General features: G+C 36.7%; 1 protein-coding gene across 2 annotated transcripts in view; it reads right to left on the bottom strand.

The window, feature by feature from the left end:
- Nucleotides 1–12471, bottom strand: part of CNNM2 (cyclin and CBS domain divalent metal cation transport mediator 2) — a 157475-nt gene that overhangs the window by 13509 nt on the left and 131495 nt on the right. For both annotated transcript variants that reach the window (XM_004370093.1, XM_004370094.1), the window contains exons 3-4: nt 10937–11074; nt 8748–8917 (exon numbers count right to left, since the gene is read on the bottom strand). In XM_004370093.1, coding sequence (XP_004370150.1) covers nt 8748–8917; nt 10937–11074 — 308 coding nt within the window. The remainder of the gene's footprint in view (nt 1–8747; nt 8918–10936; nt 11075–12471) is intronic.

Raw genomic sequence — 12471 nt, 5'->3', positions numbered from 1 at the left:
GTGCCTGGCTTCCATCCCCAGGCATTCTGATTTAATTAGTATAGGGTGCAACCGGGGCATTAGGACTTTTAAAAGCTCTCCAGGTGATTCCAGCGTGCAGCCAAGTTTTGCGATCAGTGCTCTAAGGCTCTATTTGTGAACAGTGGCCCCAGCTCTGGAACACCACGTGGCCTGGCCTCTCAAGAGACTTCCCCAAAGTCACAGCAGCAGCGAGTCTGCTAATTAAATGAGGACAGCTGCAGAAAGAATAAAAGCTCTCCACAAAGACCTGAGCCATTTTTAGCTGACCTCTCTTTAAGACAAGATCCCAGCCCGGGGAGGATCAGCTCTCTTCCTCCTGGATTCTATCTAGTCTAGATCTATCAGGCTATAAGGCAGATAAACAGACTCTTAGCGGAGCTTCCAGACTAAGACAGACTAGGTAGAAACGCCTGGTGATGTGAAAATCCTATGGATCATAACAGTTTGATCTGCAACTGGATCACAAGGATGGCACAGGACCAGGCAGCACTTAGTTCTGTTGTGCATAGGGCCTACTCGAGGGCAGCTAACAATAACAACTAGACTTTTGTATTTCAAGAAATAGTAAAATATACTGCTATTCCCCAAACTGGGGGACAGATACAGGGTTGTCAAATTTTTATTTCATAACATAAAGATAGTTTAAAAAAAAAAAAAAAGACAGCCATCAACAGATATATTAACCCCCAAAATACAGAAAATATATACTTTCAGAACAAAAGATAGGTTTTTAAACTGAATACACACAGCTTTACGAAAAACTCACTATGGCTGTATTTTTCTCATTTTGCCTCAAACTGGTGAAAACTTTCTCAAGTACCAGTATTTAGAAACCACTTTACTAGATTAATTTTACTTCATTTATAAAACTGCAATAGACTAATGGGTCCTTGAGGTTCCTTTCAGCTCTAACAAGTCTATGATTCTACCATTTTTAAAAGTTTTTAAAACTGTTCAGCCCTACAGCCCTCTCTTTAGGAGTTAAGCTCTTCTGGCAAGCAAGTTTTAGAAACATCCAGTTTCTAAATGAACATCTTTTGTTCATTTATGTGTGTCAATGACTCTAACAAGTGATCATTTTCAAACAAACCTACCAATACATAAAATTAGGGTCACCTCCACGAGGAAACGGCTTCCCTGACTCAAAATCAACTGCAGTGTCTTCTCAGATAACAACTCTTTCCAGAGAGGGAAGGAGCTACATCTCAATTTTACTTTTGAAATATTCATCAATTTACTCTACTCTAGCACATCACCAAAGAGAACAGGACAGGACACGATGGGCTACAGGCATTCCCAAAGAAATCTAGCACTTCGCGTTTGTAAAATGATAAAATTGGAAGAAGTTCTCACTGTACAAAGCAGAACTGAACTTCCTGAATAAAGTTACCATCACAGAATCCTACCTTTTGAAGAAGCTAGTAGATAACCTCGTCTCAAAGTTTCTAAGCGTTCACAAAATACAAAATATTCTCTCAAAGAGGAAATCCTCCTAGTCAGTACAGGCACAATCACAGCAGCACAAACAAGATGAAATGATCAATGTATATACCATGGACTCATAAGACTGGAGAATTCCTCAAATGCTATATGCTGAGAATCTTCTTGGTCTCCAGCTCACTCTCAAGTTGAGCTTTGCTATTGTTTTGTTTTTTAAAACACCATCACAAAGAACTCCCTGAAAGGAGCTGATAAAATGCCAGGGGCACGAGCATCAGGTTGTCTTCACCACCAGTGCCCAGAAGTCACAGAAAGAGAGGAAATCCTACCCACAGATGCCAGTGCCCACATCACGTCTGTTTGTGGCCTTGTGTAATTCTGGGGCTTAAACATTCTCTAGCAATATTTCTCAGTCTAGAGTCTGCAGATGTAGTCCTAGGGCACTGCATATTTGCTTCATGAATTTTTAATTTTCAAAAAAAATTCAGTGTTCAGAAAAACAATTTTTGGACCATCTGGTTGGCCACCTTCTAACCAAGTGCTGCCACCAGATGTCAGTGCCAGCATTTGCATTCGCGTTTACAATCACATTGGTAAGAAGTTACGCTACTTTTATTAACATGGCCAAACCTTCACACTCAGTCAACTGGGAGCTAGTTAGAAATGCAGAACAGAGACCCCCCCCACCAGACATACAGAATCAGAATCTGCATTTTAACAAGATCCCCAGATGATTCTTATGCACATTAAGTGTGAGAAGCACTGAGCTAAAGAGAAAAGGAACAGAATAGGATTTAACATGTAAACAATTCAGTCATACCCAGTGGAAGCCAAATAATAGCACAACATACTGTACAAACATTCAAAGTAGCTTGTGTTGAGCAAAGGGGTAGAGGGTTCAGTCCACTCTGGGCGCCTGGAGGCCTGGGGTGCTGAGTGCAAAAGAGCCTGCACCAGAGCATCCTAGCCATAGTGCTTTAGTATCAGCCAAACTAGGTCATTTACACATTTAGAATTTAAGATTAATTTGCAAATTTGTTTTCATTGGTAGCTGTATATATGAGTTTTAAGCAAACTGAGCTTATACCTGGCTTTATACTTACACATATTAAATAGCATAATAAAAACTACAGAGTAAACATTGGGAGCCCAAGTCAATTATTTTCTTTTAAAACGGCTGTTACCTATACTTTACTCAAGATTTAGAATCCATTATTACACTGCAATTCAATAATCTGTGAAAAGGTTTGATGTGGAAGGCTTAAACTTCTTTCCCAAGAGCAAGTAAAAGGGTATTAAGTATTGTCAAGGGTGTGTAAACTCTTAAGATGCCACCCTCACAAAAGAACCGATCCAACCCTATACAGGGAAAACCCTCTTTTTAACCTATGTTCAGAAGCCCTAAAAAAGAGAGTGTGGACAGGGTAGATGAAAAAAAAAATCAACATTTACCTGAGGAATAAAATCACTAAGGAAAATTAGCTACAGAAAAAAAAAAGCGTTCCTTTCTATTGGTTATATAATTGGCAAAGAAAACAGGTACTCTTTTTGTTTGACTACTATTCTTTATATTTACTAACATCATAATTTGGTTATATGCTAAGGAGAAAAATCACATCATTTTTTATTTGCACATTCATACATTTTCCAACAAATCCTTCGCTGTGAAACACCAACTATATAAATTATACAGTGATCTATTTATTACCCTGATTATCTGTATTCAAAAATAGTTTATAACAGTTGTAATAACTGTGTACACTACCTTTTTTACTTGACATATTTTTGTATGTGCTTTCCACTTTTTTCATGACTACATAATGATCCCTGATATTATTGTATCTCAATTTGATTAGCTATTAGATATATGGACTATTTCTACTATTTTACAATTAATAGATCTGCTGTAAGTATATTTGCATAGATGGCTTTATAAAACAATTTTTTAATTTTACTGTTGTACTTTAAGTGAAAGTTTACAATTCAAACTTGGTGTCTCATACAAAAACTTATATATACATTGTTATGTGACCCTAATTGCTCTCCCTGTACTGTGACAGCACACTCCTCCTTTCCACCCCTGATTTCCCATGTCCATTCAACCAGCTCCTGACCCTCTCTGCCTTCTCATCGTACCTCTGGACAGGAGGTGCCCATTTAGTCTCATGTATCTACTTGGGCGAAGAAGCACACTCTTCACAAGTATCATTCATAAAACAATTATTTCTTTAGATGCACGTGTATGAGGGAGAGCTGGCAGAGTAGAACTGCCCCACAGGGTTTCTAAGGAGTGGCTGGTGGATTCCAGCTGCTGACCTTTTGGTCAGTAGTTGTAGCTCGCCGTAGCTCTTAACAACTGCACCACCAGGGCTCCAGCTACGAGGGATTGTCTGTGTGTATTCCCAAATATTAGGCTGCCAGTTCAAAGGGTATGATCGGTTTTACAGCACTTTTTCCTTTTTGTCCACTAGATTAGATTATTTTGTTTGTTTTCTGAAGTCAAGAACAGATGCTTAATGTTGAGAATTGCCTTTCTGACATCTACTGATACAAGCATAAGGATTCCCCCTCCCACTTTCTTAATTAATGTGGCATATTTTGGTTCTGATGTTCTTATATTAAACTAGCCCAGCATTTCTAAAATAAACTTAGTCACAGTCACAGTGAATAACTCTTTGGATATGTTGTTCTCTAACCGCTACCATTTTATTCAGGAATTCTACATCAATGTTCACAAGTGAGACTGGCCCGTAATATTATGAAATTTTACAGTTAAGCTCACATTAGCCATAAAAAATGCATTTGACCATCATACCATTTTGTTCTATTTGTATAATATAGAAATTGAGTTCTTTATTTTTAATTTCTTTTCTAGCAAATCCTTTAATTCTAGCTGCTTTGAGAGAAGAGGGAGAACTCATTTTGCACTTTCTCTTTTATCACATTAATTATGCCAATAGAATACTGATTTTTTAAAATCTGTTAAAAGAAGCAAATCTTGATTTTGTGAGTTGTAAGGCTTTTTTGTTTTCAAATTTGTTTCATGACAAGTGTTATTTATTTGGGTTTTTTTTGTTTGTTGCTTTGTTCTTTATCTAATAATTATAGTTCTCTATTTTTCCTTATTTGCCTAAGTACAGTAAGTCCCCCCTTATCCATGGTTTCGCTTTCCATGGTTTCAGTTACCTACGGTCAACCTCAGTCCAAAAATATTTAATGGACAATTCTAGAAATAAACAATTAATAAGTTTTAAATTGCACGCCATTCTGTGTAGTGTCATGAAATCTTTCTCGCTGTCCTGCCCAGGACGTGAATCATTCCTTTGTCAAGCGCATCCACACTGTATAGGCTATCCGCCATTAGTCACTCAGGAGCCTTCTAGGTTATCAGATCGACTGTGAGTGCTTGTGTTCAAGTAACCCGTATTTTACCTAATAAGGGCCCTGAAGTGCGAGAGTAGTGATGCTGGCAATTCAGATATGCCAAAGAGAAGCCATAAAGTGCTTCCTTTAAGTGAAAAGGTGACAGTTGTTGACTTAGTAAGGAAATAAAAAAATCGTATTATAGCACATCATCACAAGAAGGGTGAGAACAGTACAGTTAGATATTTTGAGAGAGAGACCACATTCATATAACTTTTATTACAGTATATTGTTATAATTGTTCTATTTTATTATTATTGTTACTAATCTCTTACTGTCCCTAATTTATAAATTAAACCTTATCATAGGCATGTATGCATAGTAAAAAACAGTATATATAGGGTTCGGTACTATCCATACTTTTAGGCATCCACTGGGGGTCTTGCTTGGAATATATCCCCCATGGATAAGGGGGGACTACTGTACTTAAAGGAATAAAATCTTTTAGAACTTTGATACATATATGGTATTTACATTGTTTAATATTAGTCTTTCACAGTAGTCTATATATTCCTCTCTAATTTAGTTGTTACTTCAGATAATTATTAATTTGCCATTAATTCTGTTTTTTTTAATGATTATTTATTTGTTTAAATAGGTAACACATGTACCTGGTAAGAAATTCCAACCATACAAAGGAGAAATAAGTCTCCTTTCTCAATTAACCCCAGTCCTCCAAGTTTCCTTCCTTAGAGGCAACCACTGTTAACAGTTTCCTGAGTAACCTCTCAGAGAAATTTCGTGTATGTATGTGTGTGTTTTTGTAAAATAAAAGAGAGACGGCCTTTTTCTCTTTTACACAAATGACAGCATATTATATACTCTGTTCTGCATCTTACACATAAACTTGTATAAGAGAATTTATCACAATTTTAATATGGCTTAGTACTTTTTAATTGTGTATTCTTATTTCTATTTCATTATGATCTATGCAGGTAGTTTTATAAAATTTCTATCTTTTTGTATTTACTAGAGCTTACTTTATGACACAGTAAATGATCAATATTTATTAAAGAGTCACATAAGCTTTTTAAAAAGTGTATTTCTCTGGCTTTTATGTTTAATTTTCTCCAAATCCCTTTTTATTTTATTTTACTAGTTGTGCAATTTGAAACTATAACATTTTTTTCTTGGTATGCTTGCTCTTACTATGATGGTAGAGAAATGTTTCCACCAAAATTATGTTTCTATCCACTTCTACTTTTTTACATGTTTTTTTAAAGTTATTTAAGGCATGTCGAGTCAATCAAGTTGTTTTCATGATTTAGTGTGCTTTTACAATTGTCTTTACTGTTCCCTCAATACATTTTAGTTTAAAATCTATTTTTTCAGATAAAACTTGACTTTTAACCTTTTTATACCTATGTAGTGGGAGGTATATGCATGGTAACTTATACAATGTTCTCAATTTGGTTTACTTAAATTGTTTGCTTTGAAAAAATTAGACTGTATTTTGTCTAGGGTTAAACTTAAAAATGATGTGCTTCTTTTTATTATTAACTGTATTCCAAATATCAATTACTTCAGTAAAGAGTTGTTTCTGGAATCTGCAGAAGAGGGCATCTCACTGGCTCTGAGGCTGAGGCAGGAAAGGCAGATTCTGCTGCTCTCTTATGCTTTCGTGCTATTGAAATGCAGTGGGACATGCTCAATAACCTGGCATGATTTCCCAGTGTTGGGTGAGTGCCTTTTTAGGGAGGAATACACTTGATAAATCATGATAGCTATGTCAGATTGACTGAGGGCAATACGGTATTTCAATTTGCTATACTATGGGTAAGGAGCCCTCGTGGTGCAACAGTTAAGTGCTTGGTTACTAACCAAAAGGCTGGTGGCTCGAATCCACCTAGCAGCTCTGTGGGAGAAAGACAAGATGATCTGCTCCCATAAAGATTACAGCCTAGGAAACCCTGTGAGGCAGTTCTACTCTGTCACATGGACTATACTGAATGGCACCTAACATCAACACTCAGGGTACCTCGGGTAATTGGCTACTCTGCAAAACCACGCTGTTAGGTGCTGTTGAGTTGATTTTCAACTCATAGCAATCCCGTGTGACATAGTAGAACTGGCCTATAGGTTTTCTAGGCTATAATCTTTATGAGAGCAGATCAACAGGTCTTTCTCCAGTGGAGTTGCTGGGTGAGTCTGAATTGCCAACCTTTCAGTTAGCAGCCAAGCACTTAACCATTGCACCACCTGGGGTCCTTAGCAAAAAACCATGATTTTTACCAAACATATAGAATTTAAATACTTCTATAAGTCCTTTTAATCAAATACACACACTATTTATAAAACTCCCATGAAATCATCAGTTTGAGAGTTCGAACACTTGTCACATTTACATAATTATTTAATATGACATAGATATTCAAATACAGGTACGTATGCCTTATCAAAAATATCTTTAAAACATCTACTTCTGAATGGACAAGGATCATGAAACCTCTCATCCACAAAATTTATTTTTAGATCCATCACCAGGAATTGAATCACAACTTCATAAGTGCTAACTATATATAAGAATAGACAATTGAAGTTTCTAATACTGACACTGAAATTCACAATGTCAATCTTTAAAGTTCTCCTAAATAACAGTCTTCAGTGTAATTCAAAGTTTCTCTGGGTTTAAGGAACCTTCACATCTCGCTTTTATGAGAACCATGAATGTTTTGTTCCCTATCTGGAGTAAATAAAATAAATTACCAACAGCACTCTCAGAATTCTGAGCTTATGTCTCCAAAGGAAAAGAAAAACTCACAATTCTGGGTTGAATAAGACTGAGGTTAGTAGAATAAGACTAGATTTGAATAAGACTGAGACTATAATTCAGACTGTTGAATTACAGGAAACCTGCAAACAGAAGCTTCAAATGCTGTACGAAAGTGGCGTGTAACCAGTTACTATGATATTTTTCCAGAGTTCCTCAACCCTGCTTTTACACATCACAGTACTGCCCAAACATTCCAGAGTTTCTGACATCTGGACATCTGATAAGAGTTATTTTCAGATTAAAAAGAAGCTTATTAATTCATTTAGGTAACTGGGGCCTTGCTGGACTTATGTAAATTATACGGCCTACCAAGTACTAAGTATACTCTTATAATGATAACTCCAATTCATATTTTGAAGTAACCAAGAAATATGAGAAATCATAAAGGGCTAATAGTCTTGTATTGAAAGAAACTAAGATTTCTTGTAAAAGCAATTCTTCAATAAAGAGGTATAAGAAGTCAATAAACTATTTATTGTAATGTTGACCTTCCCACCTTGCATAGGGGGATTATGTTATAGTGAGAAAGAATTAGTTATCATTGCCATGAGAGGCTTTGATTATCACAATACTTCTTTGTAAAATAAAGTCTTTGTAGTAATCAGGAGTAAAAACAACAATAGAAGGATTATTTTGATGGTGTTAAGGGAAGAGATACTAAGATCTCTTCAGGAAGTTGGATAAGACCAACTTCCTAATGAGTCCTAATGAGGGGTGGAAAAAAGAAAAGATGATAAAAAGAAGACCCAAGGGAACCCATGACACTTAAATTTCAAATGCCCAGCCAAAGGCACTTTCCCAAATTCTGAAAAAAATACTAACCATCAAATTTACCACTCTTCATTGACTCAACACCTCAGCAATCACTAAGTGCCTTTCCGTCTTGGAAATTAAAGTAAATAATGACATTGCTTTATATTAGAATTATTTTAAGATAGGAAAACAAGGAGATTAAATTCTCCCATGTATAAGGCTACCCAGAAGTTAAGTATATAAACCTTGACACCCATTCACCTATACCAAGCCTCCTCAGAACTTGAAAGATGGGTAACTTAATGAGATCAAACAACTATTGAATAATTCTTCTGACCTGCAAAATGAGAACGAAGTAGTCTACAGGTTTGTTTCGCTGGTAGAGGTAGTATTCTGGGGCTTTCTTGTTCTTCTCATCATACTTCAGTTCCTGGATGACATTGGGGTGCTTTAGCAGCCTTAGAAGGATCTTCTCTGACATCTGGGATGGGCTAAATGCTTCTACTTCTATAGATATAAACACAACTTGATATTACACTTCAAATGGATGGAAAAAAAAATTATACTAGTAATTAAGGTCTTGAGATAAAAAGAATACTTGGAATCAAAGTGATACAATATGGATTAACAAGACTTCCATTTGGTGATCCACTGGGGGCGGATTACCTGGGAGAAATTAGAAAATGCTGAATTCTCATATTTGTTTCCTTTTCAATGTCAGTTCTCATAAAAATACCCTAATTTTCTGACTGAGAAAAATGAAAATCAACCAGAAGCACACTCCTTGACTGTCAGGATGCCCTTTAACAAGCCACCATAGTCTGACTGTCCAACAACAGCCAAAGGAAGAAGCAAGGGTCAGGAAGCATCTAGTTGTGGGTTAGTATCAGGTGCACAGACACAGGGACTCCACATCTCATTCTCCCATTGCAACTATCCTGAGAGATTCTGGGAACAAAGGAAGGTAGAAATTGAGAATAGAAGCAAAGCATGTGCACACATCAACATGCACTCCAACTTGATAATTTAAAAAAGAAAGTAATGTTGATCAATATTTACAAAGATGTCAGTTTTGTCTGAAATAACAAAAACCAAAATTACTCACTTATGGGTGCTACACTGAAACCAGACTCTATGATAGTCTCAGAGGATAATGTTTAGTTTTAAATTGTAGTTTTTAAACGATTAGGAATGATAGCTCAGAATTAGAACAATAATAATAAACAAGTTAAAGATATTGTTTTTTATTTCAAAAATTATATATGAAAATTATAAATTCTGTATTAGCTTCTGTGCCTTTTTTGTATAATGAAATAAGATAGTACATTGTAGATATTTTGGAAAATACAAAAAAAAGATAAAGAAGAAAAAAATTATCTACAAACCAACCATTCAGAAAACCACTCTTAGCTATTTGGTGAGCATTTCTTTCCAGTACCTTACCTAGGCACATGTACCTGTGTATATGTGTGTGTGTACACAAAAAAACAGAATATACTCATATGGTACACACAGCTTTGTATCCTGTTTTTTCCCACTTTACATTAAATTATAAGTATTTTCCCATGTCATAAATATTATATTGTGAGCATTCCCATGCCTCTGAAAACATGATCTTTAATGAGTACATAATATTCCATCATGTGGTTGCTATTTGCCTTCTTTTAAAAATATTTCAGGTATACAGCATGCAGTTGAAAGGAACTAGCTGCCCATCTTGGACACATACGTCTTCTAGAAGCCACTGGGTACTTCAGATTTTCTTACACTTCCCCTGACCAACAGAGCTCACCCTTCACCTAGAGAGCCATCTGGGGATGTGAGAAGGGTCAGTGAGTCTTTTAAGTCCATTCAACCTTGACCTCTCTGGAGCAGTCAGTGCCGGCTGGGTTGGTGGTTTTAATAATGTGAACACTTGCCTTCTGGGAATGGGCTCAAGTTAACAGTCTGATTTGAAGAGACCATCGAGAAATCCATGTCAAAGTTCTTAGAATTTCTGATTTCATTAAAACCATAAAAGATAAAGATTTAATTCTGAAAGTCTATTTTTCTTCTTTGCAAATCATAGCGCCTGTGTAACAACTGATGTCCAACTGTTCTTCCAAGGCAAGCTGAAGAATTACTTAACTGTCCAGTTAAACAATGAAGTGGTGTCTGGTTGGCATGTTAGCTTATTCCACCAGCTGGCTCTACCATGGGCTTAGCTGGAAGTAGATGACCTGGCCTACTGTACACATGCAGTGTGGCACTAACATTCATCCTTACCTTTCAGACCAATTTTAAGTTACTGGTCCACCCCTGGTAAATGTCTCAGAGGGTTCATGCCGACACTGAACATAGGAGAGGAGAGAATTTAAAAAGAAAAAAACAAAACAAAACGAAAAAAACAAAAAAACAAAACACAAAAGTGGCATTACTTATCACCCCATTTCCCAGTCTCCACCCCCAGCCCACCCCAGTCAGTGGTGGGTGAGAAACACACTCCAGGGTTGGTAGAGATTTCAAACTGTGATAAGCTGCACTTGCCTGTTGCTAGGAAACGGTGCATTGCCAAGAGAAGCTGTGGTGATATTTTAACCTTCATCTCGCTGTCTGTCTGTTTAAAGGCAGAAAAATCTTGCTTTCTTTCACGATGGGCAACTTTCTTTTTCGTTCTGTTATCAGCTGAGGGAGGAATGAGAAAAGAAAAAAAATAAGGAAACGCATTCCTTTAAATCAGGGCTCTTGTCGAATAAAGAGACAAACTATATTGGAGAGGCCAGACTCTCTCCAGATGTGAACACTCTACATATAAACACCACATGGAAACAGGAAGGAAGACAGAGAATTCCCATCAAGTCAGCGCAGCACAGTCATGACACAATCCAAAGTGGTAACAGTAACCTAATTACTATAAACACATTTCATGAAGATCTTTACAAAAGCCCTTTAATAACTACATTATTGGCAGACTTGGGCAAAAACCCTCATAGAACTGATACAACCACATAGCAACAGATTATCTAACCTTGTAATGCACACACCAAAAACAAAAAAAAAAAACAGTTGCCATCAAGTCAATTCTGATTCATGGTGATCCCATGTGTGCAGAGGAAAACTGCACTCCGTACGTTTTCAAGGCTGTGATCTTTCGGAAGTAGACTGCCACCCTTTCTTCTGAGGTGCCTCTGGCTGGGTTTGAACTATCAACCTTTAGGTTAGGAGAAACGCACTTAACTGACTGCACCACCCAGGGACTCCCTGGTGCACACACAGTATTGTGCTACCCAGATCACACTCGAGTGAAAAACAATCACTGTGCTACAGAAGACACAAGGGACATGTGTGTCCCTGCCTTTAAGAGGCACTTAACCTCTGCTGGCAGAGAAAAGACAAATAGAACCCACAAAAAAAAACCAAGAAGACTTATTTCGTAGAATAATATTTTAATATCTGTTTGCTTCATTTCTACCCAAAGATGAGATTCTCAAGGTCAAACAAATGTGAAGAAGGTGATCTAGAACAGGGGTTGGCAAATTTCCTCTGTAAATGGCCAGATAGTAAATATTTTAAACTTTGCAGGCCATATAGTCTCTGCAGCAACTACTCAACTTGGCTGCTGTAGCAAAAGCAGTCAGAGACAACACATAAATGAATGAGCATGGCTGTGTTCCAATAAAACTTTATTTATGGACACTGAAACTTGAGTTTCATACAGTTGTCATATGTCATGAAATATTATTCTTCTTTTGATTTTTTTTTCCAAACATTTAAAAATGTAAAAACCATTCTTAGCTCACAGGCCATACAAAAACAGGTGCTGGATGCTTGCAGGCTACAGTCTGCTGACCCCTGGAAGGTGTTTTTTTTTTTTTTTTGACTTGTAGGATTGTTAGTTTCCTTTGTGGTTACCTTAATATTCACCCCTATTTTTCTAAGTTTATACCAGTCTTTTATTTCTTTATATCGCCTTGACTTCCTCTCCATATGAAAAATCTATGTCTACATTTTTTTAAGTCCCTCTCCTTTGTTTAAGTGTTATCATCTTTTACATATTGACATCTGTTTCCCTATTTTCAGTC

The sequence above is a fragment of the Trichechus manatus genome, unplaced genomic scaffold (genome assembly GCF_000243295.1).
Source record: "Trichechus manatus latirostris isolate Lorelei unplaced genomic scaffold, TriManLat1.0 scaffold00007, whole genome shotgun sequence".
Lineage (NCBI taxonomy): Eukaryota > Metazoa > Chordata > Mammalia > Sirenia > Trichechidae > Trichechus > Trichechus manatus.
This window is presented reverse-complemented; position numbering and strand designations above follow the sequence as displayed.